This window comes from Oryzias latipes, chromosome 7 (assembly GCF_002234675.1).
Source record: "Oryzias latipes chromosome 7, ASM223467v1".
Lineage (NCBI taxonomy): Eukaryota > Metazoa > Chordata > Actinopteri > Beloniformes > Adrianichthyidae > Oryzias > Oryzias latipes.
In genome coordinates, this window is record NC_019865.2 from 30,937,808 (window position 1) to 30,956,148 (window position 18,341).

Sequence of the window (18,341 nt, forward strand, 5' to 3'; positions counted from 1 at the left end):
ACTGCCATCTTTCTTACTGATTTTATTCATCAAACTATGAGTAACAAATCTGCAAGATTTTTGTAAACAAAGTCTTGTCTGGACACAAGATCTCATTATTTGATTGAGATGGTACATGCTATGGGTTCAATGAAACTTCTAGTTGCTCTTTATTCCTCTTAAAATCCATTTGTCCGTGACCTTCACTCTTTCCTTTCTGTCTGCATAACCACAGTCTTGTGTTTGTTATTGTTAAACTGAAGGACATCCGTCTGCATTCTGGAGTTCAGCTGCTCTGAGCTGCAGAGGGCTGGTGAATGGAGGAGGTTTGGTGACACAGCTACATAAAGCTGAGTGTCGTCTGCATATATTTGTTTTATGACTGTATTGTGTTCTTGATCTGACTCAGGAAACATGTCCAGGCTGAACAAAAACTCCAGAGAATACTAAAGATTTTGATCACCAATAAAATATTGCAACCCCTGCCTTCAAAATAAGATCTGTCCCAAGTATGGACTGTAACTAATAATACCATCTACTTTTCCTGCTTGCCTAGAAGGATTCTGTGCTTCATGATTCCATGGTCCTATTACAAATGCTTTAGTGATTTTGTGCTCTTTGTGGCGTTCATTGCGGAATTCCTCAATTCAGTTTTTCTTTCCTAAATCAGATGTTCCAAAAATGTGTGCCCTTCTGTCTGCTTCCTCCTTTATTCATTGTCACAGTTCCTAATCTACCTTGTTCTTCCTATAATAGGTGTTCCTGTGCTGTGGTGCAGAGGTGTACCTCTAAATTGGAGGATTGCAGGTTCAGCTTCCTCCTTGTCTGCCCATGTGTTAAGTGTCCTTGGGCAAGACACTGAACCCTACGTTGCTCTTGGCGGTTATAGGTTGGCGTCAGCAGAGCCATCATCAGTGTGTGAATGGCTGAATGGGACTTCGACTGTAAAGCGCTTTGGTCCTTCAAGGAAGTTGTAATGCATTATATGAGCATGCACTATGTCCAATTTAGTGTGTGCATCTTTCTCCTGTTCTCTTAGACTCCAAGCAGTCACAGCAGACAGTCGCAAATAGAAGTCACAAAGTGAGGGGTTTCTTCCCAGTCTTCCAGTTAGACGTGAAATGTCCCCACTGTTACCTTTAGCCTATGGAGTGATATTTCTGCCACTACGTTGCACACAAAACTTTCTAAGTTGCAAATAAAAAGAAGTAAATATTTCCTTTTCAATAATTTTTTTTTGCTTTCAATTTTTCTTTTTCAAAAAACATTTTTGCGTTTGCAAAACACGTTTTCGCATGCGTTGTGTCACATCTCGTTTTTTTCCTATCTTTGATTTTGCTGACATAAGTTTCAGTTTAGCGTGACAGAGCTGCCATCAAACAGCTGCTGATTGGTCCAGATTCTAACCAATCAGGTGTCTCTGTCTGATATTGATGGTGCTTGGAGACAGACATGGACTTTGGACTTTGAGTCGGTTCTGTTCTAACGGGTCTCTGTCATTTTCAACCATTCTGGCCCGTTTCTCTCAGAGTAAGAAGGAGCAGCAAAGCAGCTAAAATCTAACAGGTTTTGTATTTATGTATGTCAGTGTAGAGACCAACGTGTTTAAAATGTCTGCAGCAGAAAAAAAACGTCCGAGCTCCGACTCCGTCCAGCAGGAAGTAACACTTTTTAAGATTTGTATCTGAACTATTGTTTTATTTTAATCAATAAATGTTGAAATATTGAGAGAAAATAGAATTTTTTTCATGAGTAATTTTTTTTAATTTGTACAAACGCTCACGAGTTCTATTTGATTCTATTAAAGACATTTTGATAAGAATGATGGTACCGCGATTTAGCTGCAACTAAAGCCATTTGCGGCAAAGTCCCGCCCCTTTAACTGTCTCCGCCAATCATTCTTGCAGGCTTGATCACATGTTATCAGTCTGACCAATCAGAAGTGGTTAAAGTTTTAACTTCCTTGTTCCAATTTAGCTCAAAAAGTCGCTCAGTTCTAACAAAAATACCAGCCAAAGCTCGTCTTTAGTGGTGTAGCTTTCCACAGAATACGGTATCAGACCGTGGAACAAGTGAACAAAACAATGAAGCTCAGAGACGCTAGTCTATCTGCCCTTTTGCGGCAGTTTTCACACTACATCTCCCATGATGCATTTGCTTAAAGGGACAGCGTCTCAGTCGTCCTTGTTAAACGTCTTGAAACCACAACGAAGACACATCAAACAGTTTTTAAACTTTCTAACTTAACTTTTATTTCATCTTTTAGAAAAAAAAAACAGCTGCAACTTCCTGCTTTTTCTGCCACAATTATCGGGGTGATCCTCACTGGTGTCCATGGATTACATGAAATCTTTCCACCCTTATCCACCTTTGTCATGGTAGGGAGAACACATAAATGTAAGGTGGGGGTCATCTAAGATAGCACAAGGGTTATATCTGTCATAGTGGGCGAGACAGACCCAGTTGCTGAAACCCAGAATGATCAAACAGGTAAGCGGTTTGGTAAGTAGTATCTAATCTTAACAAGGAGAACAGAACTTTTGGCATGTTGGTGATCCGGACAGGAGAGAGGCTCGTGACATGGCTGGAGGTAGTAACGCGGCTGATGGGATCCTGCGTCTTCCAGGACAACAGGTGAGTTGTAGGCGACTTCCACACTGGTGACCTTCTTGGTTGTGAATCCTGAGACAGGGAATATAATATTAGGTTCGAGGCAAGGTGAGAACAAGCGACATAAACAGGCTAGACCAGGCATAGTCACCATAAGGGGTGACGAACTGGCGTTGAATACTGGAGCTGGGTCTCCTTTTGAACAGCAGGGTTGATGAGTTGAATTGGTCAAAGCTGGTGGAGTCAGGAGCAGAGCAGAGAGGGCGGGGGAGGAGGACTGACAGAGGCACCATGACAGTACCCCCCCCCCCCCCTTAAAGACCACCTCCAGGTGCCCCAGGACGACGATCCGGGTGAGCACGGTAGAAGTCAGATATGAGGGTGGGGTCCAGAATGAGGGAACGGGAGACCCAGGAGCGTTCCTCAGTACCATAACCCTCCCAATTGACCATTAACTGATGGCCATGACCCCAGCGCCGGATGTCCAAGATGCGGCTGACAGTGTACGCCGGAGCGCCATCGATGAGTCGGGCGTGTGGAGGGGAAGCGAAAGGCGGGCACAAACTGCTGTCAAAAACAGGCTTGATTTGAGAGATATGAAATGATGGGTATACCTTGAGGGCAGCCGGGAGGTGAAAACGGGACACAGATGGGCTTGATGATTTTGTCAATGGTGTAGGGCCCAATGAAACGGGGATCCAGCTTGTGGGACGTGGCCTAGATGGGGTTGTTTTTGGAGGACAGCCAAACCCTCTGACCCGGCTGGTATGTGGGTCCCACCACCCTGTGGCGATTGGCAGTGCAGCAGTTGCTCTCCTTGGTGCGGAGGAGAGCAGCTTGGGTCTGATGACAAATGCGCTGATAGCGCTGAAGATGGTCTTGCACAGAGGGCACTGCCAAATGTAGTTCATGGGGAGGAAACAGAGGTGGTGGGTACCCGAGGGAGGCTTCAAAGGGGGAGACACCTGTGGCAGAGGAGGGATGTGAATTGTGTGCGTATTCAATCCAAACCAAGTACTTGGACTAGTCAGTGGTGTTTTGGGCGGCAAGGCAATGGAGGGAGGCTTCCAGCTCTTGATTGGCCCTTTCCGCTTGTCCGTTGGATTGGGGGTGAGACCCAGACGTGAGGCTGACAGTGGCTCCTAGGGCCGAACAGAAGGATTTCCAAACCTGAGATATAAATTGTGGTCGGTCACAATGTCTGCAGGAATGCCATGATGACGGAAGACGTGTTTAACTAGTAGGTCAGCGGTCTCAGTGGCGGTAGGTAGCTGAGGGAGAGGGATGAAGTGAGCAAACTTGGAAAACCGGTCGATGAAGGTGAATATAACGGAGTTGCCCTGAGAAATGGGAAGGCCGGTAACAAAGTCCACAGCAATGTGGGAACAAGGCCTGCTAGGCATAGACAGAGGATGGAGAAGTCCTGAGGGAGGAGAGTTAGAGGACTTAGAACGGGAACAGGTGAAGCAGGCGGCTACATACTCTCTAACGTCCTTGTTAATGGAGGGCCAGAAGAAGCGTCTACGTTAAAGGTTGAGAATTCGGAGACCCCTCCGTGACAGGCGATACGGGATGCGTGGGCCCAGGTGATGACGTCAGACCGTAGAGATGAGGGGACATTGAGAGTGCCGTTAGGAGGAGTGGGATGATCAGGCTCCTCACCTTGTGCTTGGATGACTCTGGATTCAATGTCCCATGTGAGATTGCCGAATATGCAGGCTTTTGGGAGTATGTTGTTGGTGGAGTCGGGATCCTCTGAAGCACAGTATTTCCGGGAAAGAGCGTCCGGCTTGACGTTGCAGCTGCTAGGTCTGTAAGTGATGGAGAATCTGAACCGGTCAAAAAACAGGCACCAACAGGCTTGACGAGAATTGAGTTTCTTAGCGGAGCGAAGGTATGAAAGGTTTTTGTGATCTGTCCAGACTATGAAAGGTTGAGCAGCTCCCTCTAGCCAATGACGCCACTCTTCTAGAGCCAGCTTAATGGCGAATAGTTCTCGGTTTCCCACATCATAGTTGCGTTCAGCTGGTGACAGTTTCTTGGGGGGAAAAAGCATGTGGCTTGAGTTTGCCAGAAGACTCTTCTCGCTGACAGGACTGCCCCAACTCCTGAGTCAGAAGCGTCGACTTCGACGACGAATTGTCTGGAGACATCAGGCTGGATAAGAATGGGAGCAGAAATAATTAACCTTTTAAGCGTATCGAAGGCTGTCTGGGCTGAGGGGTTCCACTGGAAAGCCTGGAAGTGAGTTAAGTGAGGGGAGAAGCGATGGAACTGTAATTTCTAAGAAAGCGACGGTAAAAATTGAAGAAACTGTTTTTTTTAGATGTGAGAGGTTCCTATTGGGAAACTGCTTTGATCTTGGCTGGATCTGGGCGTATGCTTCCAGCCTCGAAAATGTAACCAAGGAAAGGCATGCTGGAAGTGTGTAACTGGCATTTCTCCGCCTTAACAAACAGTTGGTTTTCCGATAGTCTCTGGAGAACTAATCGTACGTGATTTTGGTGCAGAGCAGGGTCTTTGGAGTAGATCAAGATATCATCTAGATAGACGAAGACAAACCGATTGATGAAATCTCTAAGAACGTCATTAACGAGACGTTGGAAAATCGCGGGGGCGTTGGTTTAGCCAAAAGGCATCACTAGATATTCATAGTGACCCACTGGGGTGTTAAAGGCGGTTTTCCACTCATCTCCTTCCTTCATATGCACGAGGTGGTAGGCGTTCCACTGGTCTAGTTTTGAAAAAATGCGAGCTTCCTGAATGGAGTCAAAAACAGAACTGATGAGTGGTAGTGACTATTTATCTTTAACAGTGATCTGGTTAAGTTCTCGATAATCAATGCAGGGTCTGAGAAATTTGTCTTTTTTTCCACAAAAAAGAACCCAGCACTGGCAGGAGAAGATGAGGGGCGAATGTGTCCTAGAGAAAGGGCTTCCTGAAGTACTGTTCCATGGTGGCTTTCTCTGGACCCGGCGATGGAGTATTCGTTTGGCTGGTATGATTTACTTTGGACCAGAGGAGGACTCCTTTTGATCATGGATTGTGTGCGCCGGTGAATGGCCCCTACCCCTGGAAAGGCGGAGCGGATCTGGACTTTGCAACCTTCAGCTATTGGCCGGTGGAAGCACGAGGGATACCGGCTGACGAATCAGAGTGTTCCGGGGCGGAGGACCAGCGGCCATGATCTTTCCGGAAGGCGGAGATTCAAACACATCTTAAAAAGACTGTTTTCAAACTTTTTCATTGTTCTTGGGTAAATCTACGAATAATTCGCATGTAACTTGTGCGTCAGTAGATCTTTACTTTAGAATCCAGATATCTGCATTAATGTTTTAATCTGTGCTTTAGAACTATTGTCAGGGAAATAAACTCAGTGTGTTTTTGAACCGGTTGAATCCTTGTTTGTTTTACCACTCTCGACTATCGAACACGCATGGATGGAAAGAACTGAGAAACGGACGATTTCTTTCCTTCAATTTTGGTGACCTCGATACGTGAAGTCGGGGGTGGATATGAACGCAGACCAGACCGGTTGGACCACAACATAGTGGCTTATTACAAGAATACTGAGACTTTCGGCCGAAAGCGGGTGACGCACTCCCCCACGGGCTTGACTTCCCTTGAGGCCTCATAGAGTACGGTAAGCAGAAGCCTTTTATGAATTTCTGCGTATTGAATAACTCAAATCAAGGGGAAGTGGGGTGTGTGGGCAGCATAGCGCACCCGAATAAATACGTTTTGGGTTCACCCTCCCTAGAACAGCGGATTGACCGGTGGCAAATTATACACTTTGGGCGGCAGTAAAATTTTGAAAAATTGGACATTTATAAATTATGCAGGTTTTTCGTCTGTTCGGCCTGTACACACATTGAACGTTGGCAAATTGGGAGCTTGTGATATTTGGAGAGCAGTAAATTGACTAAGGTTTGCGTCTGTACAACCTGTTAAAAAATCCCTTACAAAAAACAGAGTTATTATAGGAACTAATTTTGCGCGTCTAGGATTTTCGGAAACACCAAGGAGGCTTCGGCCTCTACAAATTATTTTTTATAAACGGAGAGAAACCAAAGAAGGATTCAAAATAATCATGAATGGTGAATTTGATATAGGAATTAAGGAAAATGGTGCATTTTATCCAGACAACTTCAATGACAAAGACAAAAACAAACGACTTGACTATGACGACAAAGACTTAACTGCTAATGAATGGATGGAAATGTATGAGATTTTGGAAAGACAGGTGTTGGCTGGAATAGAGAAGAAACAGAAGGATAAGGAGAAAGAGAAATTGCGTAAGGTATGGGCTCAGATGGATTTGAAACGGACTCGAAGTTGGATGGCATTTAGTCAACAATTAAGGCAGAAAGAGGATGTTATAGTAAAACAGGTTCAGGACTTGGATGAGAAGGTGCAAAAACAATCACGGAAAGAAAAAAGAGAAGCTAAGCAGAAGCAAAAGGAAGCTGACGAGACTAGGCGCACATTGCATCAACTGACCCTGGCTGCAACAGCGATGGCCACAATAAAAACAGAACAAGAAAGCCATAAACGTAGTGTGACACCGTCTTCCCCCAAGCTCCCTCTTCCAGGACTTTACCCCTCCCTTCCAGTAGGGACAGATTCCTCCCCTGTACCTTTCCCCCCCCCTTACAATTCACAGGAAATGTATCCAATGTTGAAAATATGTGGAGAAATCGCTTGCGACCTGGAGGAGGAATTGACCCCCCAAGAAAAGCACCACATAGTTTCCATGTTGCGGGAAAGACGAACCAGGATGGGTGAAGAAAGAGCAGACCCATTCCAAGACCTCATAAATCTACAAGCAGAACCCCCCTCTGCTCCCCGGGTAAGTGCAGATGAAAGCACAGATGTTTATCCTTCCCTTCACGGCTCTCCAGCTGCACTTAGAGGAGCTGCCTCAAGGGTCACTGACCCCAAAGGCAAACAATTCGTCCGCTGCTATGAGGACATGACTACACGTAAGGAGAAGGCTGTGGAGAGTTTGGCAGGTCAGTATACATTACCAGGTGAGTTCAAAAAATATCACAGATTAATTTTTCCAGAACAGGATGTTGACAAATATGAGGAGGAAAAGGAGGAGAACGATGACGACGAATCACCTCCACACCAACCACGTCTCCTCACCTCAAATCAGGATTTGGATAAGGTAAGACGAGTGAAACACAGTATGACTTTAAGAAGTGGAACTAAACAGCACAGGGACGCAAAACATATGTTTCCTATGATAGCAACAGGAGCTGGTGTGCCTATTTATCAGCCACTCCCACTTAAGGATGTTTCAACACTGGCTGAACGTTTACCACGTGTGTCAAATGGAAGTCGCAATTTCCTCCAGCAATTATGCACAGTTATGCAAGGCCATGTTCCCTGTATGGGTGATTTAAGACAGATACTAGGTGTAACGGCCACAGTCACTGAGATCCAGTCTATTGAACAGCGTGCAGGTGTGCAGGACCACCCGGACTCCACTCTTTTAGTGGACGTTCAAGTTCCAGTTTTTTGCAATCAGAGAACTTTTTCCAGATCCACAGATTGCAGCACCATCCAGCTTCCCCTACACTGGTAAGGAAGCCAACACACATTATTCTGAGTGTGTCCAGAAATGGACAGACAGCACAGGCAGAGATCCCAGCCTGTCACCTTCTGAAACGGTCATGTTTAGAACAGCGATCCTGGCAGGATTGCCGCAGGATCTGCAGGATTTATTAAAAGCAGACCCAGACTTGATGTCTGGTGATGAACCTAGATTTAAAAGACATTTGGATTATCATTGCAAATTATACTTGGAGAAAAAGGGCAAAGCAGAGGGAGAGGTTGAGCAACTGAGGACACAATTACTGAAACTTCAACTTGCACAGGCCAGAAAAGAATCCACTCAGGATAAAAAAGGTGTTAAAAAGGAGGATAACATGATGAGTTTAATCCCCTCAGAGCCAGCAGCAATGATGTGGCAGGCTCAGGCATTCAGAGGCCGGGGCAGGAGAAGGGCTGCATATTTTGGAGGACGTGGACCACCCAGGAGACCCCCCCCAGCAGCAGCTGGAGATGGATGCTTCATCTGTAGCGCTCCAGATCATTGGGTACAGAACTGCTCACAACGAGGTACCCAACAGCAACATGCACAGTCTAGGGGCCGAGGGCGACCTGGACAGCACCCACGACCGCTCCAAGCCCCTCCTCCACCGTGGAAAGAACCACAGGGGTGGCAAGTTGGACAATACCACTAGGGGTGCCCAGGAGGCCAGGAACCATTTGGTGATGCAGGAGCCATGGTCCCTTTCAAGCTCAGAGGTACTCCCATGATGGGACTGATAGACACTGGTGCCACCTGTTCCTCTATAAATTGTCAGTTGCCTCCATCTGCTCTGACAAATGAAAATATGAACCTTGTTGGCTTCTCTGGGAAACCCCAAAACCTGCAAAGAACTATTCCACTGACATTTCAACTGGCTGGTCAGACGGTGGAACATTCATTTGTGCATTCACCACAAACGCCTGTGAATCTGTTGGGACGGGACATTCTTGTCAAAACAGGAGCCAGCATCCTATGTTCTGCAGATGGGATACAGATCGCCTTCCCAAATGGACATGTTCTGGCTGGGTGCCATGCCACAGAGTATGACGGACAGTGGTTGTTGCAGCCTCAACCACAGCCAACCCCCACGGCAGACATCTACTGGGCCCTGCTCGATCCCGAGTCTTCTGACACGCCAGGTGTATTCCACGAATTCCAGGTATGGAAGCCATGGATTCTGTCTTTGAAGCCCTATTTTCCGCCTCTGGATGACCTGCACTGCACACTATATTATGACAGAGAGGATGATCAACTATATCAGGAAGCATTTCATCAGGTAGAAGGCCACACGTGGCATTTGAACTCCACTGATATATATATCGGCCCTGAGGGTGTAGCAGCTCATTGTGCATTAACACATTCACAAATGCAATGGTATCGGATGTCAAACACAGCGGTACCGCACATTTCATTAGCATTATCCCCTGGTCATGAGGCTCGGCAACTCGGGCCTATGACAAAAAGGGGAGTTAACAACACAGATTGGCAAAACTGTGCTCTTCCAGGTGTCCAATTTTCTCCCTCTACAAAAATGTACAGGATAACTTTGCCTTTAACGACGAACTCCGCAGTCCTGGAGCATGTGTGCATCGCCAGACATCATGGAAGAGAGATGACAGACCATGAAGATGCAGAGGTGATGTTAAAAACACTGCCTGCCTCTTTATGGTCCACAGGTCCATTTGATGTTGGTTCATGCTCTGCCGTCCCTCCGGTGGAGATTCAAGTAACTGCAGGAGCACAGGTGTTCAGACCGCAGTACCGATGGGTGCAGGAAGCAGATGCAGGGATGGAGGAAACTCTGACTGGGTTGTGGAACTCAGGTGTCATTGAGCATTCGCATTCTTCGTGGTGTACTCCTTTGAGACCGGTTTTAAAAGCAGATGGTAAAACTTATCGAATGGCACATGATTTAAGGGCTGTTAATGATGTAACCATCACTCCAGTCCTTCCTGTGCCTGATCCACATCGCATGCTTTCAACTTTAACCCCACAATGTGTGTGGTTCACTGCTATTGATTTAGCAAACGCCTTCTTTTGCATTCCATTACATGAGAACAGCAGACACCTCTTCGCATTTCAGTATAAAGGTGTCCGCTTGCAGTACACACGCTTGCCACAAGGATTTAAAAATTCTCCTGGCATTTTCAATCAATGTTTGAAGTCTCTTTTGCAGGATACTGTGCTTCCAGAGGGATGTGTTTTGTTGATGTATGTTGATGATCTTCTGCTCGCAGCTCCAACTGCGGAAACCTGTCTTCAGGCAACAAAAGATCTTCTCCTGAAGCTGTATGATTTGGGTTTCAAAGTCTCTCAGAAGAAACTGCAATGTTGCAGAAGGGAAGTCACATTTTTAGGCAGAACTGTTTCCAGCACAGGATCATCGATGTCCACAGAACATAGAATGTCTATTTTGCAGCATAAACGTCCAGAGACAGTAAGAGAAATGTTGGCATTTTTGGGTCTTTGTGGTTACAGCAGACATTTTCTTCCTTGTTTTGTGGAGCGCACTGCCCCCTTGAGGTCAATGATTAAAGAAAAGGGTGCAACTAACCTCGCGGCTGTGCTGGACTGGACCCCAGTGACTGATGAGATTTTTGTAACATTAGTGCAAGACATGGCATGCGCTGCTGCTCTCGCAGCCCCAGATTATACTCAGCCATTTTTTCTCGATGCTACAATGACGCCCACAGTTGTTAATGCTGTTCTTTTCCAGAAAAATCAGGGCAGACGGGATGTGCTAATGTATTGTAGCATCTCCCTGGATGCCGTTGAAGCCCGTTCGCCACTATGTACTCGTTATGCTGCAGGTTTGGCGAAAGTGATTCTCAAAACAGCACACATCGTGATGTCACATCCGTTGATAATTTTGACGGAGCACTCAGTCACATCATATGTTGCGTCATCATCTTTCACGCTATCGTCTTTAAGACAGACGAGGCTGCTGAAAACTCTGACAGCTCCGAACATCTAGTACCAACACACTGGCATTAATATGTCAGAGGGAATTTCTATGGATCCTCATTCTTGCTCTGTAGCTGTGGCGAAAGAACTGCGAACCAGGCCAGATCTGGAAATGAAGCCTCTTCCAGAAGGAAGAATTCTCTTTACAGATGGTTGCTGTTTTCGCTCAACATCTGGAACTCTGCAGGCAGCGGCTGCTGTGGTGGAGTGCTCTAAAGGTGAGTTCATCACCCTAACATCACAAATTTTGACAGTTAAACCATCGGCCCAAGCAGCAGAGGTCTTGGCTCTGTGCTTGGCCCTTGAAGCTGCACCTGGAGAACAGGTAACAGTCTACTCTGACTCTGCTTATGCAGTGTCGGCTGCATTGTTAGATCTTGCTGCATGGAAGAGGAACTGTTTTCTTACAGCTAGAGGGGAGCCTATCGCTCATAAGGACCTGATGCAGCGCCTGGAGCTTGCACTGCAACTGCCTTCCAGAGTGGCTGTGGTCAAAGTTCCAGGTCACAGTAAAGGTAACACCCTGACAACACGAGGAAATAACGCTGCTGACGCGGCTGCTAAGGCAGCAGCAGGGTACACCCCCACACATCAAATGGTGAGTGTTTACACACCACCTGAGCTGTTGGACAGCCCCACACATGATGACCTGGTGACCCTGCAATCCACAACCTCGCCAGAGCAGAAATCATACTGGCTTCAAAAGGGTGCCGTGAGATCATCAGATGGCTTGTGGGTGGGTCCATATGGTCAGCCTGTGGTACCAGACGGACCTCTTCTTCAACGCATCCTCAAGGAAAGCCATGGTCCAGCGCATCTGGGACCATCTATCATGATGACAAAGCTGCTCATGTGGTGGCACCCCAGGTTGCGTGATGTCTGTCATGATTATGTGCACAACTGTACAGTGTGTCAGTCCTATAATGTTAGGCCCACCCTCAAACCTATGCCAGGGAGTTTTGACTCTGCCCCCTGGCCAGGAGCCGAGGTTGTGATTGACTACACTGACATGATCAACCCCGTGCAAGGTAAGCGATATTTGCTTGTTGTTGTTGATTCTTTTTCAGGGTGGCCTGAAGCTTATCCTTGCAAAAGAGAGGACTCCATCTCAGTGATCAAAGCACTGGTAAATCACTACATACCCACACATGGTTTTCCTGCTAAAATCAGATCTGATAATGGGACTCATTTTAACGGTAAGCACCTCCAGCAAGTTGAAGCCTCTCTTGGATTGCAACATAAGTTTGGTTGTGTTTAGCATCCTTCTTCACAGGGCTCTGTGGAACGCATGAATCGCACGCTCAAAGAAAAATTGGCAAAAATATGCACCTCAACTAATATAGATTGGGTTACTGCTCTTCCTCTAGCTTTGTTAGCCGTCAGACAATCCATAAATCGCAGAACAGGTTTCTCTCCGTTCGAACTTTTGACCGGTAGATTAATGCCAGGTCCTTCGTCGACTATTAGACCCTTAGACGACGCCCACTCACCCAATAGGTCCTTGGTTACCTATTGGAAGTTGTTGCATGCTTTTGCCTCCACTTTTTCTGCGCAGGTTAAGGATAAGGACGAGCCTCCAGCTGAACCACCAGGTGATAACCTGGCTGACTGGACTCACGTGTACCTGAAAGCGTTCAAAAGGAAGTGGTCAGAACCCAGGTGGACGGGTCCTTATCGTGTCACGGCTCGAACGACGTCTGCTGTGCAGCTGCAAGGCAGAGACAATAAGTGGTATCATTACTCGATGTTGCGACCTTGCTATTCACAGGACAGTGGACAGGACGTCTGATTGACCTTGACGGTGCACAGGACTGTTTGTTGTTTTTTGTGTTTACTTCATTTTATATTTTTACTTCATTTTATATTTTTACTTCGATTTATGTTTTTACTTCAATTTCTATTTTTGCTTTAGATTAGGATTTTTACATTCAATTTCGATTTTGGGATTCAACTTATTTTTTCTATAATTTTGTCTAGTTTTGTATTTTGTGTTTTGCCCCTGTCTGCCTTTGCGATGTTTCCTTCTACTACTGGCCTGGGCCTTCCTCAGGCCAAGAGAGGGAAATGGACATGGGGAGTTATCAGTTTTGTTATATTTTTCCTATTTCTTTTATGGATCTTCTTCCTTGATTTACCTGAGATTCGAGCTAATCGTACTAAATATAACCTGACTCAATCCCATAGGCAGACTGCTACAGGACGTAACAGAACAAGGCGAAGTACATTTTATGATGCCTGGACGTATACCAGGGAAGCTGAACAACTCATGTGTGGCCCTCTTCCGCCCCCTTTAGGGTTCCCGTATTTTTGCTACAATCCCAATCAGACACTAGATGTGTTAATTATAGCACCAAGGGACAGTTTCAGACATAACCACTGGGGAACAGCAAGTAAGTGGCGAGGCTATCACTGGTACATTCGGGGATTGTTGGGGGATGGAGGATGGGGATCAATATTTAGATCCACAGCAGAATCATCTTGGAAGAAAGGTTCCTATGGGTGGACACCCCGAGCTCGTGAGTGGTCCAGAATAATTTCTAATTTTACTGTTTCAGATTCGTTTTTCACTTTCCGTGTTAACACCACTGGTCAGCCTTTCCCTGTTTCTACACAGGGTTACATCACTTTTTGCTCACGATTGCTCATTTGTGCATGGGCAAATGGAAAAGATCCGTGTTGGCAGATTATGTTTTGTCCAGACTTTAATGCTACCACCACCACTCTCTTACGGACAGGATTAGGCTTCAGTCCAGTCAAACAGGTAAAAATCATAGAAGGAACTCCTTCCACAGATAATTGGTTCCAGATTGTGACAGGTATCAGCGGGGAAGCCAACAACTGGTTGCTGATGGTCGAACAAGCAGCAAATGTAATAAAGGGAGACTGTGTTGTGTGTATGGGACCCCGTCCTTTGTTACGTGTGGTTCCCGCAGCAGTTCCAGCAGAATGTGTCGCTGACTTAATGACTAGCACAATTCCTTTTAGCCCGGACTGTCGGAAACTGGATCGCTTTTATCCTCTGGCCCCCAGTGATAAAAGTAAGCCTGTTTTTGACCGACGTGTGGCCCCTCAAAATTTCTCATGTTTCGTGTTACGTAATGGAAATGGTAGTCGATTTATAGGTAATGTTACTGACAATTGGTGTAATGACACACAAGTTCTGACTCATTTCCAGCCACTCTCACGAGCGGATATTTGGATATGGTGTGGCACAAATCAAATATTTGACAGATTACCCCTGAATGCCGCCGGACGGTGTGCATTGGTCACTTTGATCTTACCCGTTTTTATTCAACCCACAGCTTTGACAGGTGTCGCACCCCCGCTGACCCACCAGCCTACCTGGAGATGGTCCAAGCGTGACACGGGCTGGATGGGCCAGAATGATCCGACATACATTGACTCTCTTGGTGTCCCTAGAGGCGTTCCAGATGAGTATAAATTAGTGAATCAGGTGGCTTCTGGGTTTGAGAGTATTCTCTTATGGATTACCCCTAATAAAAACGTTGACAGAATTAACTACATCCATTACAATGTTCAGAAGTTAGGCAATTACACTGTTGCAGGTTTTGAAGCTGTGCATGAACAATTGAAGGCCACCTCCCTCATGGCATTCCAAAACAGAATTGCATTAGATATGTTATTGGCGGAGAAATCTGGTGTTTGTGGTATTTTTGGTGATCAGTGTTGTACTTTTATTCCCAATAATACGCAAGCTGGTGGTAAGTTGACAGTGGCTATTGACGGTATGCGCACATTAAATAAGAAAATGAAGGACCATTCAGGTGTTGACACATCCATGTGGGATGACTGGATGAAAGTGTTTGGTCCCTGGAAAAATTTGATCTCCTCTATTCTTGTTGCAGTTGCCGTCTTTACAGCTATTCTCACTCTGTGTGGTTGTTGCTGCATTCCCTGCATTAGGTCACTTCTGACACGCCTCATAGAGAAAGCGGTGGGCGACAAGGATCGTGAGCAGGGGCAATATGCCATGTTGCCTGTCAGTGATCCTTTTCCCCCACCCCAGCTGTCAACTCAGTTTGTGTGATTTTGTTCTGCCTTAACATGTCTCGCATTCCTCCCCCTTAATTCCAGGTGTTCTTTTGCTTTACAGGAACTGTTAACTTTTTTACGGTTATGCTTTTTTACTATTTGAATTTGAATTACACTGAATTAGACTTTGAATTTGTTTTATTTACCTTATTTACTACTTTAGTTTTTGTACTGTGTAACTTTTATTAATGACATTGTGCCAAGGGGTTAGGTCGATCTTGTGAGCATGGGCATCCTTAGGGGTGGTTGTCGCAGGAGCACGGAACCGTCGCGAGACTTTTCCTGTCAGACTATACACTGAATGTTTAACTGATGCTCCAGACAGGTTTCGCTCGCACGTTCATGCATGGACGCCTAACTCCTTTGAAATATTTTGTGTTCCAGATTGTGCGGGCTTTAGACCACAGCTGTCAGGTTAGGTTAGGTTTGTAATGTTTTGTTGTTTTTGAGTGTTGTAGTGTTAAGTCTTTTAGGTGATCACACTTTGTGTGATCAAGAGAGGGAAATGTAGAAAATGTATGTTTTAATATCTTATTCTTCATTATGTTATAGCTTTATCTTTAGTGTGAAGTGAACTCATTTTGAACTCATCAGGACTTATTTTCCAGTGACCTTCACTTGTGCTTTGTAGTTGCAGCAGCAACTAGGACTTCTTTGTGCAAAATCTAGGAGTTTCCAGAGACGCGATAAATATGTCAGGGACTACATTTCTACTATCTGGGTTGAACACCTTATCCTTGGGAAAGTGTTCAGGTTCGTGTTCTCATGTGGAGGATGAAGCTGACCTCTGATCTCGTGCCGGCGATGGAGTATTCGTTTGGCTGGTATGATTTACTTTGGACCAGAGGAGGACTCTTTTTGATCATGGATTGTGTGCGCCGGTGAATGGCCCCTACCCCTGGAAAGGCGGAGCGGATCTGGACTTTGCAACCTTCAGCTATTGGCCGGTGGAAGCACGAGGGATACCGGCTGACGAATCAGAGTGTTCCGGGGCGGAGGACCAGCGGCCATGATCTTTCCGGAAGGCGGAGATTCAAACACATCTTAAAAAGACTGTTTTCAAACTTTTTCATTGTTCTTGGGTAAATCTACGAATAATTCGCATGTAACTTGTGCGTCAGTAGATCTTTACTTGAGAATCCAGATATCTGCATTAATGTTTTAATCTGTGCTTTAGAACTATTGTCAGGGAAATAAACTCAGTGTGTTTTTGAACCGGTTGAATCCTTGTTTGTTTTACCACTCTCGACTATCGAACACGCATGGATGGAAAGAACTGAGAAACGGACGATTTCTTTCCTTCAGCCGCTACTTACGTGTCTCTGTGACCCACATTCGTTCAAGACGGGAAAAATCAAAACAAGAATTATCGAAAAATATCATAAGATTTAGGATGCCCAAGCGTGCTGCTTCCCCATACCGCAGCGGTTCTCCGTCTGTCGGCCAGCCAGCTACCCGGATGGTGGCATGACAGGCAAACTAGCTCCGGCTGTCCGCGGAGCGAGCAATGCCCCGCCGCGAACAAGCTCGTTTGCTTGTTATGCCGGCATCCCGGTAGCTGGCTGGCCGGCAGACTGACAGCCGCTGCTGTATGGGGTGTTTTACTTCAGGGTCGCACAGGAAAATTAATATTTGGACTTGCTGAGGGAACTTGTCTTTTATTAACATACTTGTTGGCAATGAATTTACATCCAAAGGCTACGTGTTTCGTACGCATCCCACCATGCATCAAACATATCCCCTAATGCATTGTTAATGACTTATTATGAATTATTATTTCGTTAGAACAAATTAATTATTTTGTGGGAACTAAATATTATTTCGTGGGCCGGATTTTTTTTGTCAGTTTAACTAGTTTAACTTTTGATGCTCATTTAATAGCTAGCCATTTTGTAGAAAAAAGCCTGTACACTGACTTTAAAACTTGCAAAGCGACGCATGGATGCGATAGCTCCGATATTGCTCGTCCTTTTTGTTGCTCCGCTAATGCTAGGTTGGGGGTGTGAGGGACTGTAAGCTAACAGGAGAGAGTAAACAAAGGGATGATTGACACCAACAGCCCTGCCCACAACTCTGAGGTGAATTTCCAAATGAACTACTGCCGCTCTGCAGAAACTATGTGCTAGAAAACCACACAGGTTTTTTTGATTTTGACTCAAAACAAACATCATCATCATAATTAAAAGACCACCTAGAAAACTTTGACAATAGCTCAAAAGATGATCGGAGTGGAAGTTTATGCCGTGGTAAATGAAATCCATCTACCTTCAGGACACACTTTATCTACCTTTCCGGATCATGGGGTTCTGGAGCCAACCCAGATATGGAAGGGTGAAAGCAAGGTATGCCCTGAACAGGTCAGCAGTCTGTTGCAGGGCCATACAGCCAAAACACCCACACGCCCTCACATGCACACCTACGGGCATATTAGAGATACCGATGAACTTCTGAAGCATGTTTTTGGACTGTGGGAGGCAACCAGGGCACCCAGAGAAAACCCACACATGCACAAGGAGAACATGCAAACCCCAGCTGAAATTTGTTTTACTAAATGTGGGGAAAAAATGTTTAAAAAAATGAAACATCTTCTCATCATATTTATTCGAAAGCAATTTCACAGAAATGGCAAAGCTTGCCTGACCAGGAATAAACACAGATCTGGCAGACAGAGAAATCCAGAAACAGGATTGAACAGGCATCCAGAGCAGACACAAGACAGGACGGCCCGAAGGCTGCAGGTAAACCAGCAACCCAACAGCCTAGACCCGTGCTTCTCAATTATTTTTTGCCAGGCCCCCCGTAGGAAAAATCAAATGTTTTGCGCTCCCCCACCCCCACACACTCGCCGCTGTGACAAAATATTAGGTTGGTATCTATAAAAATTGTCTAAGTATACCTAAAATTTTATATTTTAACAATAACAAAAGAAAAAATCAAAATAAATCCACTTTCAACAAATATTATCTTTATTTTGCCACAGAAACCCTGTTCTAGTCTAAAACAGAAAAGAAGCTTAAAGTGCCTGAAATAAAAAAAATCTGTCATTCATTATTTAAACTAGAAACATTTTGACCAATTGAACCATTTGATGCTGAGAAAAATAATTCAATTAATAAATAAAATTAAATGTAAATTG

General features: G+C 45.4%; 1 protein-coding gene across 1 annotated transcript; it reads left to right on the plus strand.

Moving 5' to 3' along the window:
* Window positions 1–13,056: 13,056 nt before the first annotated feature.
* On the plus strand, window positions 13,057–15,737 carry LOC110014810. The gene is made up of 2 exons (XM_023957044.1): window positions 13,057–14,582; window positions 14,622–15,737. The coding sequence occupies exons 1-2, from the start codon at window positions 13,167–13,169 to the stop codon at window positions 15,198–15,200; spliced, it is 1,995 nt and encodes a 664-aa protein (XP_023812812.1). The 5' UTR covers window positions 13,057–13,166; the 3' UTR covers window positions 15,201–15,737.
* Window positions 15,738–18,341: the final 2,604 nt, after the last annotated feature.